The sequence below is a fragment of the Cotesia glomerata genome, linkage group LG1, assembly GCF_020080835.1.
Source record: "Cotesia glomerata isolate CgM1 linkage group LG1, MPM_Cglom_v2.3, whole genome shotgun sequence".
In the NCBI taxonomy this organism is placed as follows: Eukaryota; Metazoa; Arthropoda; class Insecta; order Hymenoptera; family Braconidae; genus Cotesia; species Cotesia glomerata.
This window is the reverse complement of record NC_058158.1, coordinates 37,170,941-37,198,720: the sequence shown is the minus strand read 5'-3', so window position 1 is coordinate 37,198,720 and position 27,780 is coordinate 37,170,941. Positions and strand designations below refer to the sequence as shown.

Genomic DNA, 27,780 nt, shown 5'->3' with positions numbered 1-27,780 from the left:
GCTTAACACTGTATTTTTTACTACAGAATTATTGTTAGATATTCTGTCATTGGTTTTCGATCAATAATTCTGTTTCATACAAACTTTAAAATTTTTTTTTATTTTAAAAAACTTTTTTTAATAATAGATATTGGAGTGGAGCAATAGATAAACTAATTGACATGGTTGTCATACAAACGTGCATTTAAGCGCTTGCTTTTATAAACTGTAAGCGTTTCCCTCTCACGATGATATTTAACCGACAGAAATGGAAAAATATGAAAATATACGAGCTACTTGCAATCCTTATCAATCAATGTCAACAAAAATTACTTAGATGTCATGAATTAAAATATTTTTTTATGGAAATTTAATTTTAATGGAAAGAATGATGGCTAGATAATTTATTTTCGAGTGAAAATATTTAATTATATTAGTGGAAATATAACTGAAAATGAATTTTTGATATTTAACAATAATAATAAATCATTATCATATAAATTGAAATTTTATATATTAAATTTGTAAAAAAAAGAGAATTTTGAATGAAAAAAAAATTTTTTTTTTAAAAAGTATAGGCCATAAAAATATAAAATAAAAAATAGCTTTTATAAAAAACCTAATTACTTCGATTCTGCATGCAGTGAAAAAACTTTTATAATTAGTCTACTAATTAAATCGTGAAAATTCATTAATGGCGTGGAATAATAAAAAAAAATTCCCTCTATGGAGACTCGCTGAGAAAAACAAACAAAATTCGCTCTATTTATTGGGAATGAACTATTGGAATTAAAAATAATATTAATCAAGTTCATAATAATAATAATAATTATTATTATTAAAAGTAATATCAATAATTTGGCAAAAGCTCTCAATTAATTTTTAAAATTGATTTATATTATTACGGTCGCAAAGATAGGACAGTATAATATAATATGATAGTTGAGTGACGACACAAAAGTTTGCACTTGAACGATACATAGTTTATGTAAGTGGTCGTTCTCGAACGCTTGAAATCCACTCGAACTGAAGGAGAATTCCAAGAGCTTTCGGGAGTTACCGTAATATGTGGACACATAAAAAAAAAAATAATAATTGATAAGATTTGACAAAATTTATCAACAATTCATTTTTAAAACTTTTTGAAAATTCTAATAAAATAAAACTTGACCACTTAAACTTGATGATGTATGACATCCGTAATTAGTAATTAGTAATTAGTATAATTACTTTCAGCAACTCAGTACGTGAGAGGTAAAGTTGCGGTTACGGGAAATTATATAAGTTATTTAGTCAACGTCAAAGGCAAGTTGTGAACATGACAAAACATGCTCAACCCATCACGTGTGATAGTCATGACGTTAATTTTGTGATGCGTCGCGTAAACGAGGATAATCAGGAAGGTAATTATTTCAGTGTGACACAGAAGCTTCCACTGCTTTCAGTCATTTGTTCTCTGAGTACGCCTTCACCATCTCTTTTGAGGAGCTCGCTGGAGTTCTTGTGCTACTTCTATTCGTATACACTGGTTAGCTAGTATGGTAAGATAGTAAGAAAACAAGACTCGACTGGGTAGGAGAGGATCCATTAAATAGAAGGGTGTACGGGGATGAAGGAGAGAAATCCAGAGACAAGAGCTTCCTCTTCCTCTTCACTAGTTTGTGACTTGATGGACTCTGTGTTATCTCCTCTCAAATAATCACCAGTCATATTTTAACTGCTAATGATGTTTTTTATTTATAAATTCGATAAAATTTCATTTAATCATTTGCGAAGACAGTGAGTAGTTTAAAAAAAAAAAAAAAAAAAAAAAGTATCTAAACACCCACTCGATGAAAACTTTCCAGAATATTTTCATCTCCATTCTCCGGGAGATTGAGAACACGATGCAAGTACTTATTTGTATTCTTTAAAACTGTGCATTGTTGAAAACTTGGGGCTTTGTCTCATCACTTTGTATAGGTAATGTCTAATAACACTTATGTACATCATCTCTTGGAGCCTTAACTTGTTTTTAACTAAAAAAGAGGTGAAAATTTACCACAATGCAACAATACTTGTGAATATAAAAGTAAAAAAGTTTGTTTACTCAAATTTATCAAACACAATGCTTCATTTTATATTTCAATGTACAAAAAATATATTGTATTGCGTTTACAATAATTTGATTCAAATTGACTGATAAAGAAAACACGATAAAAATATGTAAACTCTATCAGTTCACACAGAAGTTTTATACTCAGCGATAGAATTCCCAATTTAAACTTTCTTGCTATACACTTGTAGAGAAAACTAAACTTTTGATTCAACGATGATCGATGAGTGTTTAAACTTTTAGAGGTTTTATCAAATAGCCACTGGCTGCATTAAACTGGATGTACTTTAACAGTTATTAGCTGTACGAAGTACAGAAACTGAATTACCTCTAAAAAATTTACGAGATAATTCTATGCTGAAAACTACAATGCTGTTGGGTACACAGTAAAAAAATTTTTGTAAAATTTAACATAAAATTTTGTGTAGATGATTTTTTTACACAAAATTTATGTTAATTCTACACATACTGTTTGTATTGATGAAATCAACATAATTCTGTGTTAAAAGTAACACAAAAATATGTTAAAACTTTCATTGGCTGATTCTCGGATTTCTACACACTTAAATGTTATCCATAACACAAATAAAGTGTTGATTGTAACTTTTTCTTTGTGTTACTCAGATCAGCTGTCAAATATGTGAGTTTTACTAATAATTTAAATATATATATATATTTTGTGATTAAAAAAAATACATGAGCAATTGAAAATAATAAATTAAAGGAAAAATGCACATGTAGAAAATTAAAAAAACTGTAAGTTTATTTTCTAATAATTTATTAATTTCAATTATTTATTTTTTTATCTAATTCAAAAAAATAAATGAAAATTCAGTTAGCCGACATCTGAAAATTTTTACAATTTTTTAATGAAAAATTATTACAAAAAATTAAAAAAATTTCACTTGTAGAAAATTTGAAGAATTATTCGTGTAATTTTTTAAGTATTTTTAACTTGTAAATAATTTGTCAAAAAAAATCAACATGTCTGCTAGATTCATAATCATAAAATTTATAATTTTTCTTATTTTATTTATTTCCTCATAATTTAAAATTTATTCTGTCTTCTAGATTCACACTAGAAAGGACATTAACCTTGTAATGAATTTTAAGGTTACACAATTCTGTTATCGGATGTTTTAATATAAATTACCCTTTATTTACTTAGTTTTTAATTGCTATACACTACAATTGTATATTTATTAGCTGCATTTAAGTATTTTACGTAATGACACAAATCAAAATCCACCAAATTAAAATGACGTTGAGGCTATCACATTTACATGTCTATCTTGTGTGGCATACGTGACTATATATGAAGAATTCTTTAACATAAATTTTGTGTTGGTTGGCCAGTAACATTAAAAAAGTGTAGTTTTACTTTGAATTAACACTTGAGTGTGTTAAAAAATGGATGGATTGATCAATACAAACCGTTTGTGTAGAATTAACATAAATTTTATGTAAAAAAAACATCTACACAAAATTTTATGTTAAATTTTACGAAAATTTTTCTACTGTGTAATATTTAAACAATTAATGATAAATGAAATTTTTAGTGAGATAAATAATGAAACAATACGTCTTAAAATAGTTTACGGAATTGTCAACTTGTGAGTTTAAAATTATAATTATATCGAAAACATAATTCAATGGAGTATAATTATTTGAACTCGTAGAAAATTGCTGGAGGAAACAGAACGGGGATTTGTAAACTGTAATTAAGCGGGAGATTCATGCGAATATGTTCCCATATTTGCCATAACTTTCACGATTTCGGAGTTTCCTCTCACAGGCTTATTAAAGTTACTCCCCAAAGCGTTTATAGCAAACTATTATGTTTATTTTTTATCACAAATCCAACACGTGTTATTTAATTAAACTGCTAAACTGTGAAATAACATTTTTTTATTACTTTATTGCGCTTTCAGAGTCATATTGCTGCACAAAATTATCAATAAAATAAATCTAAACTATTTAGAGTTTAATTTTATTATATTTTCCCGGATGTACAGTCAAGTAATTCTGCTAACAAAGGCAAGAATATTACAAAAGCATTAAACCACAACTGTTAGTTTCCCTTCCAGGTTTCTCACTTTATATTGACACTCGAGCGTCAGCGTTGTGGTTGAGAATAGTTACAGAACTTGTATTAATTTTATTTTTCTAAACAATTATAAAAAATTCTTTATGGAGATATTTTATATTTTTCATGGCCGCAAATGGATGGTAAATAAATCAATACGACAGTGGTAAAAGATTACTTCTCTAAGCTCCTGATACTTAAAAGTTTTCTCATTAATAAATAAAGCGGCAAAATATAAAAAATGCTTTTTTTGAATTTAATAAATTATCAAGGGATTAGAGTCCATCAATAGTCGAAGCATAAGTTTGAAAAGCATCAGATGTTCAGCAAAAAACGATATTAAGTTGTGCGATAACGTAAAAAATTTATTTTTTTTTTTGATAATTTAAGATATTTTTTCTGTTTAATAATTTAAATAATTACTCAGTTCTCTGTGAATAAATTATTATGACTGTTGAAAAGTTCCGTGTAGAAGAACAATTACTGTTGTTCGAAAGCACTCCAATTTATAAAGTCTACTCATTGGCTGGTTTTGTATAACCACAGGGTGAAAAATTCACTCTGTTTTCGCCTCTGGCAATTAATTTATGTGTATATTAGTATAAATTTAAATTATTTAAAATTTTTTAGAGCGATTCATTGATGACAAAAAAATTTTAATTAACAAAAAAAAATATTATTTTTTCGGGAAAATTTTTCAAACTACATTTTCAATTAAAACAATTTTTACTCATCAAAATGTACTTATATATTAATGTATAATGTAATATTAATGTGTTTATATTTATCTACATGATCTCGAATGTCGGAATATGGTCGGTAGTAAATACACAAACTAGTGTGCTCAAATGTCCACTTTATGCTCCAATAAACTGTGAAATTTTGATTGAAATCCTCCAATCAAATTTACTCTAGCTCTAGTTTAATGTTTGCGAACATTTATGTTGGAAACATAGCCAACCAAATGGTGTAAAATGCTCTAAAACCCATGAGCATAAATGAAGATCATTAAAATAACTTCTCGAGTATATTTAAAGTAAAATAATGACTAAGAAATTTTCTTATATATGACATAATTTTGTTTTGAAAGCTCACAAAAGATAAAACGATACGAAACGCTTGTTTGTTGCTTTTGTAAGCTAAAATTTAAGCTTACGAGTGAATAAGTACATTGTATAATTGAAGTGAATTGTATGTTATGCGCCTCAAGCTTACGGAAACTGTAAAGATGCATAAGCTAAATAAATTCAAATAGTACATCGAGGTAATTATTTTCAAAATAATTATATAATTCTCGCATAATGTTAGTATAAAAAAGAATATTCAAAAATAAATGCAATTTATTCATCTATTTACTTGAAGTAAATTAAAAAAAAAAGCTCCTGACTGTATTTAATTATCGTTCTTCTTTTAATAATTTTTTACACAGTGATAACTTTTAATTACATAGTCTTGATTAAAGCTCATTTATACAAACTAACCACCCAGAAAAAGTAAAACCTTTCGTGTGGTTACGTATTTTATATTTATCTTTATATAAGATAAATATGAATGGAAGGATAGGTATACTTGATATTTTTATATCTACTATGCGGTATTATGGATGAAAGTAACTCGCTATTTTTATTCATTTGCTTCAATGCTTTTAAATATTCTGCAAACTGTGGAATATTATACATCAACAAATTCTATGCCTTTTTAAAATTATTTTATGGCTCATTTTCTTCAATAAAAATATAATTTTTTAGTTTAAAAAAAATCATGAAATCTTAGTTGTCAATATAAATAGTAATAATTTTTTAAATAATGAAAAAATATTACTTATTTGTTGAAATTTCTCTCAATTTTTCGTTATAATTACTCTTTAAAATAGATGAGAGATTTTGATTTAAATAACAATAATAAAAAAATTTTTTTGATAACATTGATACTACCGAAAGTCTGTACAATAAAAATTAAAACAATGAAACAAATAACATGCAGCTTAATTGTGAAGAGAACAATACATTTGAATGCCTCAAAGATATTAAATAATTAATTAAATTTGTAGTACGCATAGAATAAAAAGCTTTTCATTAATTGAAACAAAAATATTTTTTCTTCTTTTGTTAATAACAATTAAAATAACAATTATACGATTAAATTAAATTAAATACTAACAGCCAATTAGCAGAGAGCGTACATAAAATGTATAGAATATAAAATATCGAAAAATTGTATGGGTATAATTTGTAGTGCAGTTGATGAAAACATTTCTATTATATATAGCTGGTGCGATTGAGTAGAGGTTACAAAACTTTTCCAATTGATAGTTTGGCGGAGCATAGTGGAGCTTAATTCAGTTAAAAACGATTATGAAACTTCAAGACTGATCACATTGAACTAAAATGCTGCTCAAGTGTATAGACTAACAGGAATTTGAGTCTAATGTAGTTTATGCGGTAAATTACACTTTTCCCAGCAGGGTAACGGGTTAATAGTGCCACCTGCATTATCTTGTAAAGCTTTAATTATGTTCCAACATTGTATGGAAAATTATTTCAACCCTCTGGTAATTTAATCTTACAGAAATATAATATTATTGAATAAAAGCCCTAGTTTACGCGATGCTCTGTATCTCGATAAATTTAATAAAGTTTTGCTGCGAACACAACATAGTAATATTAGTATAATAATTGCATTAATTTTCGTGAATCTATGTGGGAAAAATTTGCAACCTTTGTCTCAAATAATAACAGAGAGCATCAATCAAAAATTTTTTGTAGAATTCATAAAAACCGTGAGTGGAAATTAACAATAAAATTCTATAATATGCATAAAAAGATATGTGTGAATAAATTTTAATATTCCGGGCTTTAATATTATTGGAATTCCTAAACATGAGGCTTGACCTGAATGGATATAAGGATAATTTTCTCTAGAGTATATTTATATGAAGGGTTTAATATATTATAGACCGACATTTTTGGATAAACAAAAGCCATACGTGTTTTATAAATATTTGAAGAATTTCAATGTAATATTCACCAGGTTTTAAAATAATATAATATAATTCCGCCGTATTTTTTACGAAGCAGACAGTGAGCTGAAAAAAATCATTTTTTTATAATAATCATGAATGAGGAGCGCGCTGAAGTAAAAAAAAACAACAGACTGGTATTTTTGTTTTGAATTATTTTGATATTTTTTTAGCTTTAACGTAACAATGTAATTGTCGTAGAACTGTAATCTAAAAGTAAGTGAAGCTAGCTTATTAACAGGTTTTTCCAACTGTAAATTTATGCTGTGAGCACTCAACATTCTTTTCCAACTTTTATTTTTTCGCCTTTGTTAATAACACAACCACACGATAGTGTCAAGAGACATGAACCAAGTGAATAAACACTTGGAAGCTTTTATGCTTTTTTTTTTTTTTTTTTTTTTTCCATTTATTTACCGCTACACATTTTATTCGTCGAGTAAGACGGAGCTTTGAGATAAATGATTAAATGGCGTGGTAAGTACACAGTGTAGTTAGTTGTTAGCAATTGGTGTGAATATTAATGTTTGAATGTATGTGAACATTGAAGATAACTCGGTTAAAACAGTCGATCAGTTGCCAAAAATCGCATGAGAATAAGGTCGATTCACTGGTGAGATGGACTAGATAGCTTATGTGACAAAGTGTATGCTTGTATGAATGTAGGTTGACGTATTAATAACATACGTCAGGTTAACTTGTGTGTGCTGCGGTGGTTAGGTAGTAACGTGCAAAGTTGTACTCGATTCGAATGAGAACAAGTCTCCGGAGGATTGCGACGCTTTAAAAACGATAATGAATTTTTAAATAAGCGGCGCTTGCTCTCATTCCTTAATTCTTGACTATCTCAAATGCTTTTTCGTTTTTTTATAAATTATTTAAGTAATAAATAGGAACATTTCTCAGAATGAATGAAAAAATAAATTAAGTTCTTGCACTGGTTTAATGACTGCTGAGCAATAGTTTTTCGTACATGTAAATATCGGCTTCTCTTTAAATACGCCCAAATCCCAGCTATTTGACAACACTAAGCTCGGTTCAACACGCCCGTGCTATGCAAATTGGACGAGTGGCGAACCTCGGAAAACCATACGAATTGCTAAGGGTTAATGACCAAAATAAAAAAAAAATTAGATCGATAACGTGAATAGTTTTAAATGTGAGTAGTATTTATAATTTTTAATAGAACTTATTAAAACTTGTTAATAAAATTGTCGTTTAATTTCCAAGTTCTAATAAATTTGTCTGATGTACTTTAAAATTGGTTTTGTTGGAAATTAATACAGAATAATCCAATTGAATTTTAAATTTCGTTGTCAATTTTCTTCGGTCGTACGTTCATATTTGTGCTCACAATAAAGTACCGAAGATGCAATAAATCAATCGAATTTTTATTTATTTATTTTATGTTTTCTCGGGTAAAACTTTATCGAGTATCGCTGCTTCGATTGAAACTGTTTTTACTATAAATAACAAATTTATGACACAATTTAAAGTTTAACTTTATATAAATAAATAACTTGCAGTGTATTGACTTTCAGAATATAATTCAATCATAACATCATCATTCAGCAACTTCTATCTATTAAGATTGATTGACTACATTTGACATAAGTAATTATCCAAGCAAACAATGATAAGTTGGACACTTGAAATTTAATCTTACATCCACAAGTTCTATCCAGACCAACTATGTTCGTAAACTTTGAACATTTAACCTTCATAGCTTGTCAATTTTCCCAAGTATTCCATATTCATGGTTATTTAGAGCTGTTTCATGTTCCTTGAGTATTCACTAACTTTCATTTTCAATCCTCTTATTTTATTGTTAATTAAAATTGTTTTTAACAAAAAAAATCAATGATAATTAAACTTATAGCTCATAAATTAAATTTTGAGATTGCAAGCTTTGAAAGTTTCCGAGTAATTTGTGTTCTGTAATTATTATTAAGCTCTCTTAAATTAATAACAATAATTGATAGAATCTCTGATAGAAACAGTAATGTGCTTAGAGACTAATTTAAAAGAGATAATTTATCGGTGACGCATTGTATTGATTCAATCAAACACTAATTATTATTGACAGTCGCAGATAATACCATTAATAACAATCGATAGCTACGATTGATTCGAAATTCCTGCGCAGATTAAAGAGCCAGTTGCTATTAAGGGAAGTCTCAGTGACATTTAGTTTAGACAGAAGATATTTTATAATTTTGAAGATTGTGTTTATTTATTTTATTCATCACACTTGATACATTTTTGGGAATCATTGGGGTGAGCGTTATACATGATGATTACACGAGAATAATCATTACAAAATTAATTATCGCAAGCTAATAATTGTTGTTATGCATCAATACATAATGAAGTAATCAAAATAATTTAAATACCAGCACAGTAATAATACAATTATTAAATTAACAAATTTCTGTTACGAGTATGTTCATCTCATCACAAATGCAATTTTCATAAAATAATTTACATGTCATGTAACGTGTAATTATCATAAAAGCATTATGCTTCAAGTAATTATATGTAATTTCAAAGGGTATAAATAATTACAAAAATGTTAACATCATTTATTTTCAATATTATAATAATAGAGCTTACAAATGTCACGTTTCTGTCGTAAAAAACTGCGTAGAAGAATTTCAACAGATAGGAATCTTATTGTTCCCTTTTCTATAGCAATATATTTTTTAATAAATATGTAGTTTATTTTTTATTCGAATATTTGTATAATTGATAAATTTTCATTATAAATATTTATTCTTTTGAAAAAAAAAAAAAAAAAAAAAAACTACTTTCAATCGTTGATTTAAATGAGCCAATTAAAATTAATGAAAATTGTCCAGATATATTGTTTAGATATAACTAAATTATTCTACAAAAGAACCAAAAAGTAAATTGTTTGGTTGGTGCAAAACGTATTGACAATAAATATTATTCAAAGTAAAAAAAAAAAGCTCACAAACTTGTTTATTAAAATCAATATAAAATGAACAGTACGAGCGTGTGCAATGGAAAATAATAGAGCGTAATTATGAATTGTACGTAGGTAAGATTGGATTTCCGCGAGGCAATTAACTGGATGTGTAATTATAAACGAAGGAAGCAAACGGAACGGGGTTGGCTTTGACTGAAGAAAGATTGTGCAAAGTGGAAAAATGGAAAATACCCAAACAAAAATAAGTAAAAAAGCTCGCGGTTGGTTAATTATTTTATTATTGAACAAAGCGTGAGCTAGGGGTATACATATTAAAGAAGTTCCCAGAAGAATAGAGAGAATCTGAAAAAAGTTTTTTTCACCGAGTTTTATGTATTGTTTGATAGTAGTGGGACTATACATATATTTATATATATACACCTATTTATGTATATATCTGTATACCGCAGTCAGCAGCATGGCCACGATAATAAAACACGGAAATAACCTCCCGGCAATGGGGTCTGGTCTTGAGAATGAAATTTACCGGTTGGAAGTGAGTTTTCACCGACGGAAATAAGGGTGTATCGAAATTTTTTTTTTTATTTAGACTTTTGCACCCACAGCGTGACCCCAAATGTTTTTTCGAGGTTCTCCTAAGTCAATTTCAACCATCTGTGTCGATATTCTTTCTCTTGTTTCATTTATTCAAAAGCATTAAGAGAAAATAAATTAAGAAAGCGAACTCGCTCTTGTATTATTATTCACGAGTGATGAAAACCAGGCAACTGGATACACCGGAGAATGAACATTGATGTATAATTTTAAATATTTCTACAAATAGAGTTCCCTTTGCCAACAATTCAAATAAAAAATTTCTTTATTATTTGATCCATGAGCGAAAAATGGAGAAAAAATTTTTTTAAATCACCGAAACCTCGGAAAATGTTTTATTTAACAAGGTACAATATTTTAGGGTGGATAGAAATAAAATTCGTTTGTATAAAAAATCCAGTGAACATTTTTGTTAAATATTGAGAGAATACACGGGAAATATAAAATAAAATTCAGGGAAAAAATTTCTCATACTTTTTTATTTAAAACATTACGTACATTTAGTGAAATTGGAAAATATTTTATTTAACTAAAAAAGTTGAACAAAATTTTAGAGTTCGAACGTTGAACAGCGCGGCAAGTGTGGGACGAATGAGAAAATTATTTCGATTCCGGAAATAGGTTAAGATATTTTCGTCACCAATGTAGCCTGCATCGAGACGACTTTCAAGGGCTTGACTTGTCTCGTGCTGTTTTCTAAAAATCTTCTGTTTCACTATTCTCATTCTAGATACTATTTTCTTTGAATATTTATTTTTTATAAAAAATAATATTACATTGAAACACAAAAAGTTTATTGAAAAAATTGTAACTCGAATAAGCTACACTTTTTTCTGCTGTTGTGTTTTACTTTTTCATACACAGCTTTTGTCTGTTGCTTTAAATAAAATTCAGTCTTTACAATACCAATGCGCACTTGTTACTTGAGTATTTGCAATGTTTACGCCTACTGTTACTCGCATCACCCGTTACTCTGTTGTTTATAATTAATAGAAACACAATATTTGTTTTTTATTATTGGAATACGTGAAAGGTCATGAGTTCACATCCAAAGAGTTAAAAAATGATGAATATTATTTCATAATTTTATTGCAAGGTTAAATAAATACGAAATTCAGTTAGATAGCCTGGAATGCCTGAGCATCTTGGTGGATAACGTATGCATCGGTTACCTCCACCGGTTAAATTCAGTGTTGGTATGTCTCCGGACCCTCTCGTAAGTTCTTGAAATTGCTTCGTATCTGTAGTTTCGGGTCAAAATTTAAATTTACTCAAACAGGAGTGAGAAATATGATGATAATAATAATGTAGGTAAAGTATTATATATTTGATGTTTTTTATTTCACTCGAGGATGAAATAACATTTTCATATTTAAAAGTTTTAAATATTTGGTTTTATTTAATTTAACTGTGCTTCGAATACTTAAAATATCCAGTAAATTATTGCTCATATTTTATTGTCAGAACTAAATTTTACAGATGATAAACGACGATACTTTACATAATTCATGAACACATTTACATCCGGCAGTGTGTGACATAAAAAATAACACACTTTACAGTTTAATTCGTTATTTATCTGTTGTTTCTCCGTTTAGTTTTTTTCCGATGGAAATTATTTTTAAATAAACCCGCCGTAAACTCGGTCATTGTTTGCCGCTAGATAGATAAATCATCTAACCGGCTGGATAACTAAATAATATGTTTACAGTCGAAATTATTGCATGACAAAATTAATTTTGTGTTGGACAGAAACCGATTGGCATGAATACCAAAGAAAGAATCAAATAATTCTCATAAACTGTTTTTGACACCTTTTGATGTGAAAAAATTTTTTCACTAATAAATCGATAATATGTATCGGAAGAGAATTCTCCGTTCAAACTACCAACAATGCTTTTTTAGTAAAAAAATATTTTTTTTAATTTAAACACAAGCTTTTTAACATGATAGCCTTTTGCGTGGACCGAAAGATTTTCCTTTTATTCCTTTATAATTCAATTTTTTGTTTTATCTCTGATTTTAAAAAAAACTATTATAAATTCCTGAACTTTACTGCTACACTGCTTGGAGCTCAATTCATTTTTCGCAGTATGTTTTATCATTCATTCTATTTTTTTATAATAAAATCGTTTTGTGTGAGATGATTTTATGGAAAGTTGAGCATGTGAATCTCTAAAGCTTCAATAAAAATTTTGATTAATAAAATTTAATAAAGATGTAAAAAATGTCTCTTTTTTCACATATGTACAAGATAAAACTCGAATGAGTTCTTTAATCTCAAATTTCATATGCAAAAGCTCGAAAATGAATACTTTATCAGCGTTTGATGTTGATCAATGCTGTGAAATTTATTTCAGAGAAATTTAATACACATTTTTCACGTGTGTTACGAATTGCTCGGGGTGGAAAAAAAAATGTTGTAAGAGTGGCTTTTTTTCAAGAGGAACGGAAAACTAAGACTAAAAGTAGAGTGTTTCATGTATGGACGCGATATCCGAGATAATTTATCCGAACGTCTACATGTAGAATTGGCTACTATACAGAAAAGCCCATTCAGAAGAACAATAAATCTTCTGGAACACAAAGGTTCTGAAAGGCTACCGTCTATTAATCGTCACCATTTTATCTTCACTTTGTGCTATCGAAAAAAATTCTGAAGCCATCTAAAACATTTTATTATTCTATTGTCATGATTTTTAGACTTTTTTACGATCCAGTTAAATATTAATTTATATTCACGTTTTACACTTTTATTTTTCGCCCGAAAATAATTTTTCAGAATACATTATTTGACTTTTACAAATCATTATTATTTAAATAAATTATAAATTGTAAATTTATAAAATATTGTCGGGAGATTCCAAATTTAATAAAATTTAAATTTACAACAATTGAATAAATTTCTATTGTAGTTTTATTGCGATGAAAAATTCTTAAAAGAAACGTACCTGAGAAATTGTATTTTATAATAGAATTTTAAAGTACAAAAGCTTTGTAGTGTATTGTTATGTCAATCAACGATCTTTGGAGTAATAATAATCGTATCAACGTTCGTACTCTTGATTTTTTTGACTTTTTAAAAAATTTTTAAGGATATTTAAAAATTTTATCCATATTTAAATCCTTTATCAATTGTATTTCTCGTAAAATAAAAAAAAATATCATAAATTATAAGCAGGAGCTTTAAAAAAATTTTTTTTTAAATATCGGAAAAACTAAAATAATTATTTCAACTTTGTTTGTATTGGTTCAATAAATAATTGACTGTTGAAAAATTTGATTCTCTCATTTTTGACTAAAAAAAATAAAACTTAGTAAATACAGCGAAATGTCTCCAATATTTAATTTTGATACATTCGAAGCAATAACAAATATTGAAAACAGCTAAATTGGAGGTCGAAATTAAAAAAAAAAAGCCGAAAAAGCTTCAATTTGATCCGTAAAAAAAAGTAAATGAAATTGTATCAATAAAAAGCAATAAATATGAAAATGATTAAGCTTCTGTTTGCATAAAAATATTGGTGTATCTATGTATAATATTTACTAATAGTTAATATTTAATACATAGCTCAGCGTGTGATATAGTCTAAATATAAATATATATAATAGTGTAAGACTTGGTGATATATAGAATTTCAGTATAAGACTTACCGAGCACGAGAAGCAGAAGAACTTGTTGCGGGAGCCGGGCCACCATTGTGGATACCTCTCGTACATTTATGTATTTAAATCGAGTACGCCTGCCGTCTCTCGATTTCACTATCACTATCACAAATGCCCGGGGCAAACACATTCATTTGACGTTGAACCCGGTTAGATTATACTTGTCCACCCCAACCAAAACCTCCCACAGCAAATCTCCTCTACTTGTCAATTTACGATACCAAAATGTTTTTACTAATTTTCGTTAAACGTTTTATCGACCACTATCCTATACATAATACATATTCACTTTAATTATTGTATTTAGTTAATTTTATTTACGGCCAACAGTACTCAATAATTAAAACATCATTTACGTTAATTGTCTCGTTATAACAACTACTCTATTTTATCATATTTTATTTATATTTTTATTTTTTTATAATATACATTGCATGTTAGAAAAGATAATATATCACGTGCATACGTGGAACTTCTTTTTACACCTGAGACTCAATAAAAGGAAAGAAAAATATAATCATGTTCTAGATATCTTGAAAATGGAAAAAAAGTATACACTGCGTTTGAAATATTATATTTTATTTAACGTCAAAATGGAAAAGATTTTCACGATATCTCAATGTCAAATATTGTGTCACATTTTGTAATATATCATATCATATTTAGCAAATCCATGAATTTTATTAAAAATTCCGATCGATTAAATACAATTATTACTTTTTTAATATTTTTATGCTTTGTTATGAAAATAGGAGCTCGTTTAGAGAGACGACACACACCTAGTGGAGAAATAAAAAAAATTTTTCCTTTCCAGGGATACATACGCCCTTTGAATATGTATGATCACGTGCGATCGAGCTTTTGAAACAGTTTGCATGCATTTATTTAAGCTACCAGCGCTTGATGAATTTACGGGAGATTGACAGGTGAGAGGTTGTTAAAAAGTTTCATGATTTTTCGTTTATTAATTTATTTCATGATTTAATTACCGGCGAATAAATTAAATTTATCGTCAGCTTTTATTTCAATAAATACAATTTAAGTTTTTTTATTTTAAGCCAATGGATATTATTTAAATATTCTTATCAAGTGACCCGATAAATATTTCACTTGAGTCCATTTGGCTTAATGCCGAAATTTTTAACGATTTATTTTTATCACTTGGTTCATCGGTCACAATTGTTTCTTCAGCGAGTTTGTCATTTTGCAGAACGATATTTAAGTGTGTAAGTTTCTAGACTTTTCCTTATTACTATTTTTATTGCAATTATTATAACTAACTTACTTAAAAAAACTACAAACTTTAGTCACTTTCTATTTTTAAAAACTGCGTATTTACATGTTTAAAATAATTAAAAACTTTAATAATTATTAAGATATTTGACTGTTAGAAAAATTTATAAATAAACTGAAGCACGTGTTGCAAAATAGTGTTTTAAAGTTATTAAGATACAACACAAAGATATCCGATACAACACTCGCGGAGTCCGGCCGCCGACTGACGAACTGAGCGACGAATGTGCGAACTGAGGATGGACTTAGTAGTACAGCCGCGTTGGTAATCAGACCAACCACCAGGCGCTTGGTTTACACCACTGTATGTATATTTGGATAGTAATTTATTCCATTGAAATTTCTATTCTGCTATCCATCACAATTTTAAGTCAATAATAAATTTATTATACTATTCTAGTGTCGCTCTGAATACACAAGGGGAAATTCGATATTGTGTCAGGACTTTAACTTTTTTGTTCTTGTAAATAAAAAAAATAAAAAAAAAATGTTAATTGACTTTGTAATTGGAAAAATGTTTTTGACGTTTAGTGAGAAATGAAAAACATATTTCAAAGGACAAAAAAAAAAGATAAGTTGACCCGCAGTAATGTTGAAAGCCAATCAGTATAAATCAATTTCTAAATTATTGCAATTAAAATTCGAAAATTTATCCATAATAAAAATACAACTCACGTGAATTAAATCGATATTGACCATAACTATTCACATAACGCCGCTATTTTCGTGTCATTCAATTACTTTTTTACTGGTCTATTCACAGTTTTCAATGCTGAATACTCGGATAAAAAATTGTCATTGTTTTGGTATAAACGAAAAGTTTATTTATTTTGTGATTCAAAAATGATGCTTGAATTTATCATTTGCAGAACTTTGTGATTGTTTTAAGTAAGTTAAGGACACTTGAGAAAGATTGACCATGATATAATTTAAAATTATACGTCGACATTTCAAATATTGAATTTAAAAGCCCATTCAAATTTCATATTGTAAATAACAATGAATCGAATGCTGGTTTGAGAGCTACAATATTACACGTTTGATGGAAAAAGTACGAATGTCACGCGAATGTTTTCCGATGTTGAATAAATATTGGACAATGAAAAAACGTTTTTATTTCTCAGAGTTTTCACATCAAAATTCAATGGAGTAGATCCAGTTTAAAATCACATCGCAATAAAAAAAGTTGATTTAAAAGCAATTATTAAATTCAAATTGAGTGTCTGGTCAATTATATATAAATGCAATCTGGTTAGTTTGGATGTGAGGATTTTTTAAAGGTCATTGACAGAAAAACATTTTTATATTTGCTCAAAAATTTTTTTAGAAAATCTATTCAAGTTTAAATCTACTAAAAAACAGAGTAATCTTGAGGTCCAGTTTTTTCGGTAGTTGGATACCAAGAAGTTGACATCAAATTAATTGAAATTTCCCAACAACCCTCTGAAGAAAATTTCCAGTTATCGGAAAAATTGTTCACTGGAATTAATACGCTTTCTTAGATGACAACCAAGTGTAATAAAGCGCTCTAGCTTACCGACTAGCACTGCAGTCGGAAAAATATCCGTTTGTTCTTCAGCTGGCTCGGTACTCTGTATTTTATTTCTTGTTGATAATAGAGCGTTTATAAATGCTCGATGTACCCTTCAGGTACAACCCTGTTCTGTTAAAAAAGGGGTCTGATGATAACATCCCTTGGAGAAATTTTTATAGAAATTACAATTATATTTTCTCGGGTGTAAATCGTTCTTTGAGAGAATAAATCATTATGAATCTAATATACAGAAAATTATATTTTTCCTTTCTTCATTAATTTATTAATTCTTTTTTTTATTTAATGAATTGAATAACTGAATGAAAAAATGTAGCATCGTTGCTATAAAATATAAATAAAAAAATTTCTCAGTACAATAAAATAAAATGAATGGGTTTTTTTTTTTATAATGATAAAAATGCAATTCTGTTTATAGTATTTTTATTATATAATTACATTAGATCGTACTAGTTTTATATTATTATGATAAATAATTATTAACCACGATGTAACTATATTAACATTAATTATTTACGATTGATATGACTTTATTTATACATCACCATCTCGCTTAAACCAATGTCTAAATAATAAATTGCACGCCTTTAAAGTGCATGCTACTGAAAAATTCAGTGAAACCTTAATTATTTCTTTTTTTACCATCGTACTTTTTAAGTAATAATTTACTACATTAAATTTCTAAAAATTTATTCGATACGTCATCATCATCATCATTATCAAGTAATGCTTATTATTAGTACAAAATATTGTAGTACTCCGAAATAATATTTTTCATTAATTCAGCGACATTAATAGATTTATTTTATATGTTAGGAACTTTACCGTGCTCTTCATACATTATTTAATATTTATGTCGCTAACAGTAAATGACATCAATATTTAAAAAATTATTAATTATAAATACACACATTTTTTTAAATACTCAGTTCTATATTAGCCCTTTGATTCTGTACATTTTCTCATGAAAATATAAAAGTTCTTCCGCTAAAAAACATAATTTGATATTTTTATCAATTAATTTTAAAATAAAAACTTAAAAATTTTTTATTTATTTTTAAAACAACCGACTTTTAAAATTTTTTTGTTAAAACTTATTATAATTCAAAGGGTAAAACAATTTACAGATCTTCAGTCGTAATTCGTTCTTTAAATTTTTAAATATTCGATAATCCGTGAGTACATTTGTTACTTTTTAAGTCTTTAATGTTTTAATTATTGGTACAACTTTTAAAATTTACGCTTAAATGATTTAGTATACCAGAAGTTGATTAATTAATATTATTTTCTAGTCTCTAATTATGATCGACTGATTTTTAATTATCTATCGAACAAATGTTTATTAAAATCAATAATATTTACAAAACTTTAAGGGACGGTGACAACGACGTTGATTAACTTAAAAATATAATTAATTATAAATCAACAAGCTCAATTTTTAACTAAAAATTTTTTTTTTTTTCAATATAACAATTAATAAAAACGAATAAAGGTAAAATAAAGAAAATAAAAACAAATAATAAAATCAAGTATATTTTCTTTTTTATTTTCAATAAATGTAAATTAAAATATAATGAAATAATAATAATATTAATTATAATAAAAACTCAATCAATGAAATAACTAACTAGTACTAATTAATATTTAATTTAACTACAAGCCGTAGCCAATTCTGCCTTTAAAGTTTTAAATTCCTTTTAAACTCTAGGGCAGAAAAAAAATATTACAACACTCGTTAAATATCTACAAGAGAAAATAAAATCTTCAATTTTAAGTTTTTTTTTTTTTTTTTTTTTTTTCTTTCCATATCACGAATTTTGGGATCTATTAGATAATTATCATCAATAAATAAATCTATTCCCTAATCCAGTAATTGGTTAATTATTTAATCAATTAACAAACCAAATACTGTAAGCTTACAATTGATAATTAATAAGATCACTGTTCAAAATTCATTTCCACTTTGAATAAAAATTTTTTAACTTGGTCCACGTCTCTCGAATTCGATTCATACGAAAGTCAAAATATTATTATTTCATATGTAATGTGTCCGCTATAAATAATTAAAAAATGCATCTAAATCATAAATAATAAATTGACTTTAATATTTGAAAAGTCTCAGTAATAATAAAAATTATAAACATAATAATAAATGTATTGATTATTATTAAAAATTCTCATTAATTTTTTTGATTTTGACATTTTTCGTCAATTATCGACTATTTACAATCAAAATAATATTTATGTCTAAATTTATGTAAAATTAAACAGTCGATACATATTCTTAAATTATTATTATTGATATTTACTCGCTACAATTTATATACATTTATTTATATTTATAAATCCATATGCGACTTTTATACATAGAAATAATTAAATATATATTTATATACTTTTTATTGGAATGGGCACATTATTAACTAAACAAAACAATAAATGTTTCCCTTTTCTCACTAGTAAACTCTATCGACAAAAATAAAAAATATTTAATCTAAATAATTATTTATATTTTACAATGTTTTTAAATTTTTTATACGTCACGATAAATCTCCGTCGGTGGATATTCAATAATAAATCAATCTCATTATTAAAATTCAAATTATTTGTCCATGTATATTGTACAGAGTAAATAATTTACCAGAAATAAATAATAATTATTTATAAATAATAGAGATTATCGCGCGTATAAATAATTTATTTGGTAGATAAACTAAAAATAAAAAAAAAATTGTATCGATAGAGTACCTAAAAATGTTTTTAATTTAATTCTTGTCACCGTATTAACGTCACAAGAATCTTTGGAACTGCCTCCCTCGATCCATATTAACAACAGTCATTTATCATAATCAATTTTGTTAAGTTAATTCTATTAATATTACTATAATAATTATTTTTAAATTATTCTAATATTTTTCACTACGTATTTACATCGACCACTATGCGAAGAAAGACTCAAAAGTCTGCACGAGATATTACTTCAATATTGTTTTGATATAAAGTACATTAATGACAGCAAACAGCCCAAATTAAACTTCAAAAATTTCCGATCGAAGTAACGGGAGGAATAAATAAAAAAAAAAAACTTGAGAATTATCAGTTTAATTTTTGATTAATGATAAAACTCGGGAAGATTGCACAAACGTCGCTGGTTCTGCTGATGAAGATTGTGGAATTGGTGATTAGATTGTTGTTGGCGGTGATCATGGTTAAGGTGATGGAAATGATTCTGGGGCTGTTGTGGCTGTTGGGGTTGTTGTTGTTGTTGTTGTTGTTGTTGTTGGTGATGGTAATAAATAGCGTCCCTTTGGTGGGTCGCAGGCTGCTGTCACTCGTGAGATTTGCTATTTAGACTATGATAATTCCCCCCCGCGGATGCCACCAGCGCCAACGGTAAAGGTGAACCAAGAGGCGTCGAGTGAGGGTGTCCTGACATTCCCGACGAGTGGGTGGTTAGTGCCAAGGGGCTTGCAGACATCGAACTCGCCAATGAAGCAAATACCGAGGGCGCCGATGATGGCATTGTCGGACTTCCCATTGCGGCTGTTGGTGGGTTGATCCGTTTTTCTTTTTGTCGCCTGTTTAATTAAATATTCCTCGTTAATTTCTTTCATAATAATAATTACGACGGTCTAATTAGCAATTTGTCTAACTTGTTATTTTTTAGAGGGTGATTTTTTAACTTTTTGATGTAGCAATAATCCAATAATAATAATATAAATATTACATCTCTATTAGGTATTAATGTTATTAAATGGTTTTTTAAAGTGATAATAAATTTTGAACTAATTGTTTTTTTCGTACAAATAGAAGATTCTCTAAAAATGGAGTAAGACAATTTGCTAATTAGAACGTCGATTATAATCATAGGTTGTACTGATAGAAGGATTTGTTATTATTTTAAAAATAATATTCGTCTTTCAGTAAAATAATTTATCTTAAGAATAATTACCTATTGCAAAACCACACTCTGACGACTTCTTTCTCCATGGCTAAACTATCGGCAAGAATAGTGATTTCCTCAGACGTAGGTTTGGGATTTTGCAAAAAAGCCTTCTCCAAAGCGACCCGAACGCTCGTTTCAATAGAGGTCCGTTTTTTCCTTCGTCTTCCGATCGCTTCGGGGGTTGTCATTGGATTCGACAGCGAGTTAGGGTTGTTCAGCGAGTTGTCGGCATCCTCGAGCCATTTTTGTAGCAGAGGTTTTAATTTACACATATTTTTGAACGAGAGATTCAGCGCTTCAAACCTGCAGCCGAAAAAATAATTCTCAACACCTTCCCCAAAAAAAGTATCAATCAAAAAATCAAAAGATCAAAAGTTTGATTCGTACCTTGAGATAGTCGTTTGAGAGAAATCGTTCCCGTAGAGTTTTCCCATGGCAAGACCGACGTCTCCTTGAGTAAAGCCGAGTTTAATACGCCTCTGTTTGAACGTCTTGGCAAATTGCTCCAACTCTTCGAGATCTGTTGTCTCTTCGGGCGACGGATCTAGCCTTGTAGTCGGCGGCTTAACGGCCGGTGGGGTACCAGGTGGCGGCGGAGATCTTTGCTGACTGACATTACGGCCTACAATATTGCTACCTTGTAGTGTCTGCTGTTTTTGCAATGCTTGAAGCTGTTGGGCCGCTTGTGCCACTGCCTGTTGTACCTGTTAACAAGTAAAAATTTGAACTTCTTAGTAATCAATCTTTAAAATTCGGTCTTAAAGGGTCTTAGAGGGTCTTAGAGGGTAGCTACCCCAGTAAGGAATTTAAAGTGAAGGATGCAACGTGTTGGATTGTACTGTTATTATAAACACAATCGATCGTAGGCACAATTATACGCGTGTCGGATAAATCAAGTGTCGGCACGTGAACAGGTAAAAAAAGTTAGCACGTGGGATTGATTTTATGTATATATAATCTAATCCATTGTACCCCTTTCTTATTCACGGTGGGTCTTATTTTGATTTGACTAAACGATTACTATATACCGAGAGTAACATACCCTTGGGTCTTTGGTATGTCGAATATAATATTACAAGTCGCGTGTCTTTTTCTATTCTCATTTTTTATTCTTAACAATAAAACTTGTTGTGGATATAAAAAATATTATTATTAAGATTATTAAGTTAATTTATTTGTTGTTTGTATATTCTACTTGTCTATCTCAACTCTTTATCATCACATTGAACTAGTTTTGATGGTTGATAAGAGATTGTGTCACTAAACATAAAAATTATTTTAGATAACTACTGATTAGATATAGTTTTATTTTTATTACCAGAATATTTGAATGAATTATAAAAATTAATGATAAATTTGTTCTCGAAAAAAGATAAAATAAATATATTTTTTCGAAACTTTCTCAGAAATATTAAATGTAAAATAGTTTTGCAATCTCTAATACCCGGTGGCGAAAATATTTATGGACAGAGTGAAGGAATGTGGTTGTTTGGATCGCGTGTCAAGGATCGTAGGTTAGAAACGATGATGGGTATTCGTCCATTGAGGTCGTGTGTCGCTTTATAACGAACCCGAGACAACGAATATAATTCGGTAAAGGGTTCTTAAAAAAAATATTATATAAATTTGTGATCCTTGCCACGTGTGAGGCAACAAAAGACGACGCAAGGTGATTTTTTGGTTTGAAAAGATACCAATATCTACAGAGATGCTCATTAACAAAAGAGCTATTTCCTTTTGGGTTTAGGTTTCTTTTTTTATTTTTTTATAATTGTTACTTATAAAATTTCTTTTGGGTCTCTAGTGAGTGAAGTGAACCCTATCACTTAGAAGAAACCTTCGTGAAGATTTAAAACGAAAAAGGGATAAAAAATTCTTGTTGAATCTAAACATCGTGACAAACCGTGACGTACAATACCACGGAAATATCTCAATGGTAATCAAAGTGAGTCGTCAGTGAATCCCAGTTAGAGGGATTGGATCTTTTTAACCTAATCTTGAATCTTTAAAAGTCTGGATCAGATAGGTGCGTCTTTGATGGAGGAAAAATATACACATCCATCCAGTGGGATATCTTAATCAGTAGTAATCTTGTAAAGTGCACTACAGAATGAGAAAAAAATGACAAAATGAGGAGTTTGTTGTGCGAATGGGAATGAACTTAAAGAGAACTTAAAGATCGGACAAACCTGATTTTGTAAGAAAAACTGCGCTTGTGCAGGAAGTTGACCCGTCGCCGGATTAGCTTGCTGGAACATTGCGATCTGCTGGAGATGCTGCTGCAGCGATTGCTGGAGCGATTGTTGCTGCTGAAGAGTCGATGCAAGTGCCTGAATTTCTTGGGAGCTTAAAGCGCCCAGAGATCCGTGCATCAGCAACTGCTGGCTGACCAGTTGGGCCGCCAACGCTGCCGGGGAATTTCCAGCACCAGCGTGGCTTCCGGTTAGCTGACTGCTCACCCCGGAACTCGGGGATGATGCACTCCCGCTGGTACCACCACTGCTATTCCGCTGTGACACATCTGTAACCTGATAAATTCAAATCCCGTTAATACACTTAACTTGTTGTGAGAAAATTCAATCCTCCCTTGAGATAAAAATCTCTGTTTAGTTTACTTTGTATTGACTTATGAATTTGTTGATCAAATATTTGATATTTTATTAGTCCCGTTAGTTTCGTACGAAAATTATTGAACGTAAAAAACACTCGATTTTCGAATGAGGGTGTACCAATTTTTTAAACGCCAGATGTTTCGTCTTTTTATAAAATAAAATAAAAACCCAACGAATTCTGGTATCTATTTACTCTATAACTATAACTTGGTCGGTATTTTTCTTACGATTTTATCGAGAACAAGCAAAAGAATAAAGCTTGTTGGGGTAACCAGCAATTAAATAAGTATAATTGTATGCACACGTCATATCAATTATACGTCTACGTCAAGCAAGAAGATTAAAATAAAAGATTGCGTATGTAAGTATACACTTTAACTATAAACTTGTACGATGTTTTTATTTTTTAATTTATAATATTTGTGGTGAGAATTTACTCAAAAGAACAGAGAACCCTGTCCCCATCTGTTCACCAATGATAATTAACCGGTTGAGGTTCACGATCGCACCTGTAGTATTAGCAAGGTGGCGAGAAAATTGTTTTTTTTTTAAGTAAATTGCTATCTACATTTCATCGCAATATGTCGAGTTGTCCACGCACTTTAGCGAATAATTCAACGGATATGCTTTATAAATAAATAAAACCCACCAGATTGAGAGCCCCGCGGTCAGAGTCCATGGAATCGTGGTCCAAGATAGCCTCGTGAGCATCGTGGACGTCACTTGCGATACTCCTGTCATCACCACTGAGATCTGGGGCATCGACATCACCGTGTAAGTCGGCATCTAGAATTAAAAAAAAACATTTTGTTATTTTATTTACAAAAATAAGACATTTTAAGATTAAATTTTTATCAAATTGTCTCGTACAATTATTATTATTCTGGGAACGATATTTATGGCGGTGATAACGAATGGGGGTGGTTGTGGGGGTGCTTGTGGCATGTAGCCGCATATCCGCAAAAATCATCCTCGGGTCTTCGATAAATACCATGTTTAAATCACTGCACTTCGACCCGTCACTGTTCACCTTCGTCACATGGATATTTTTTTCGAGATCCAGCACGACAATTTAGAGTTATCATTTAAAAAAATTAAAACAAAACCAAAAGTCTCTTGTCAGATAAATTAAAAACTAAATCACACCATTTTAATAAATATTAATGGTAGTTAAATATTCACAAGTTAATTTATTAATTATTCAAAGTGAATAAATTTGAATTTTAATTATTCACCGCAAGGGTTACGATGTGCGCGTTAAAAAAATAAAAAACTAAATGGTACCACTTGCGGTCTCGATCCGCGTCGAGGGATCGACGGTGAGTGAATATCAAAGTGACGCAATGTATATTCTAAACTGGAGAATCGGGCCCTTAGGGCAAACAATCCCCACTTAGGGAGCATAAGTCCTCTATTGGAGAATGTTTGAACGAGCTTGCACCCGATTGGCTCTCGGTAGAACCCTTTGGAGGACGAATTATCCCCCTCTACTAAAAAACAACCCTTCGTTACATCAATCATCGTGTCTAGTGACGACCTCCCTCGCCACCTCTTTCGATATTTTGTTGACGGCGTCTCTCTCGGTGCTTTATTCTCAACTTTCGTTGCACTTTTTCATTCTTCTGCTTTCTTCCATGTTATATATATTATACATTATACATTATTATATAACTACACACTACATACCACTACTATGATATTTTTTATTTCAAATTGTAATATGATCCTCGTATAATCGGTTGGAGCCGATTGAACAACCGATGGCGTCAAAAATTTACTACCAACGGTTTTTTTTTTTTTTTTTTTTTTTTTTTTTTTTTTTTTAATTCGCTACCAAACAAATCGATCTTATAATTTTAGTTTTATAAATATCCGTTAGGAACAAAAAATATTCACACCAAAATCTGAATATTTTATTGTATTCATAAATGTCGATGTGAGAAAATCAATATTGCATACAATTACGAGACCCCAACGAAGAGATCACTTATCCCCTCGACGTGAAAAAATTTAAATACTAAATTTAATGTTTGTAAGAAAAAAAACGTACAAAAAAATGCTTATTCAGTACACTACGATAATGCTTGTTGTAGCTTCCCATCCAACGAAATCCTGTGAAAAAACACACGGGAAGCATAAAAGTGAGGCACAGGTAAGCCGTGAGTCGGATAGAGAAAGACCGAGGATAATAATAATAATCATAATAGAAGAAAAAACCCCCGAAGACGCTATTTTTTCAAGCAACGTGCGTTTTCATTCTTCATCATTTTTCTCTGTTCTTCATGGGGACTTATAGTTTTTTTTTTTTTTTTTTTATTCTTCATATATATTTATTTCCTTCAATACCTGACTGACTATGACGCGGATTCTCTTGAAAAATGTAAAAAGCCCAAGACGAGCAGGTAGCCACTAGAAGAAAGGAAAACGCAATAGAGAATCTAGATTGGTGGAATCGCTATAAAATTTTTTTAAGTTGATCAACTGCGATCGGAGATGCGAGCACAATATCTATTCAATAACTATAAGTATGAGTATTTTTTTACTTTTTTATTCTTTTGGGACCCTCGAACAATTTCGCTTTTAATATTAAACGGGCAGGTACACATTACTTTCCTTTTTTACAGCAAATTTGCATCGTTAAAAGTAAGCTAGGGTACGTCGTCATTTTTTATTATTTTTCCTCTTTTTACATCAAAATTACATCTCATCGTGAGAAGATTCCGTGGGACTAAAAGGGGACCAATTTTGGGGTGAATTCGTCGGGTTTTACCATCGCAACGTTTTTTCCGTACCCTTTTCGGGAAAAAAATCACCAATTTTTTAAGTAAAAATCCGTGTGTAAGTATTTAGAATGTGTATAAGTGTAACTGCGACTCTTTGACGTCCCAGGTGTAATAATAATACACCTTTCCAGAACCTATCACCGATAACGCAAGGTTAAAGTGTAACCGTCACTTTTTTGTGAAATCCATGCCTTCTATACCTTTCATTTCACTCCTTTTCTACCCAAAAGACTTAATTCGCGATTTTACCTGGCTAAAAAAAAAAAAAAAAAAAAAAATGAACGTTAACTAAAAGTCTGGGACTGCAACGGCTTTTTCACGGCAGTATCTCAACACCATTATCGAATCCTTCAAGACCGAGAACGGCGTACCCATTAACTGCCATAGGTGCAGTGCTTTCTAACTCTCTTTTACAACCACGTGATACGCCATTTATTATTTTTTTTCCGCTATCCAAGCAAACTAAACTTTTGTAAAAAAAACGCACAAAGAAACCCGGGATTACGCGTTCAGTTCCAAAAACATTTTTTTTTTTTTTACCTGGATTTAAATATTATTCACAAAAAAGTTTGATGACTGAATAAATAATTTTCAGGATTTACATTTTACATTATAAAATATTACGCAACGTGAATTGGAAGCTTATTAGACGATCTGTGCCAGTGACACGGTAACCAGAATATTGACCTGACAATCCATCACCCCCGCATTTACCTATTATTCCCAAAAACCGTGTTCTATTGGTTCTTTCGAATTTCGTCTGGATTTAGGAATAGGGCCGTGGGTCATACAACAGGCAGCTGCCAGGCTATTTCTTTTATCTCTCTCGCACTAAATGCTACGTTGTGACTAGTACATTTGGGATAGATCACGAAGAACAGAATTTTTAGTCGGACCTGACCTTCTGCAATACAATTTAGGGGCATCGTCCAGTCACGCGTGTGCATTTTTTGTCAGGTGATAAAAACCACCTGAAATTCGCCTTCGAATTCTTCCACGTGCGTTAAGTACCTGCACTTTAATTAAAAAACAATTCTTGGAAAATCCGTTTAAAAAAAATCATCACATTTAATAAAAAAAAAAAAAAGCCCCGTGCATTGCTGACAGTGTTAGATCATCAATCGCTTAAACTACAAAAAAAAAGAAAACATCGTTATTTTCACGGTGGATCCTGATTTTGCGGTAACATCCTTCCTATTCTCGGT

At 29.6% G+C, this 27,780-nt stretch overlaps 2 protein-coding genes across 2 annotated transcripts in view; both read right to left on the bottom strand.

The window, feature by feature from the left end:
* LOC123262718 overlaps positions 1-15,887 on the bottom strand; it is a 45,363-nt gene extending 29,476 nt beyond the window's left edge. The window contains exon 1 of the mRNA XM_044725082.1: positions 14,378-15,887. Coding sequence (XP_044581017.1) covers positions 14,378-14,519 — 142 coding nt within the window. The 5' untranslated portion in view covers positions 14,520-15,887. The remainder of the gene's footprint in view (positions 1-14,377) is intronic.
* Positions 15,888-20,428: 4,541 nt separating this feature from the next.
* The window catches only part of LOC123261850 (POU domain, class 2, transcription factor 1-like), a 75,950-nt gene continuing 68,598 nt past the window's right edge, over positions 20,429-27,780 (bottom strand). The window contains exons 5-9 of the mRNA XM_044723710.1: positions 24,442-24,578; positions 23,370-23,708; positions 21,568-21,884; positions 21,187-21,483; positions 20,429-20,812 (exon numbers count right to left, since the gene is read on the bottom strand). Coding sequence (XP_044579645.1) covers positions 20,563-20,812; positions 21,187-21,483; positions 21,568-21,884; positions 23,370-23,708; positions 24,442-24,578 — 1,340 coding nt within the window. The 3' untranslated portion in view covers positions 20,429-20,562. The remainder of the gene's footprint in view (positions 20,813-21,186; positions 21,484-21,567; positions 21,885-23,369; positions 23,709-24,441; positions 24,579-27,780) is intronic.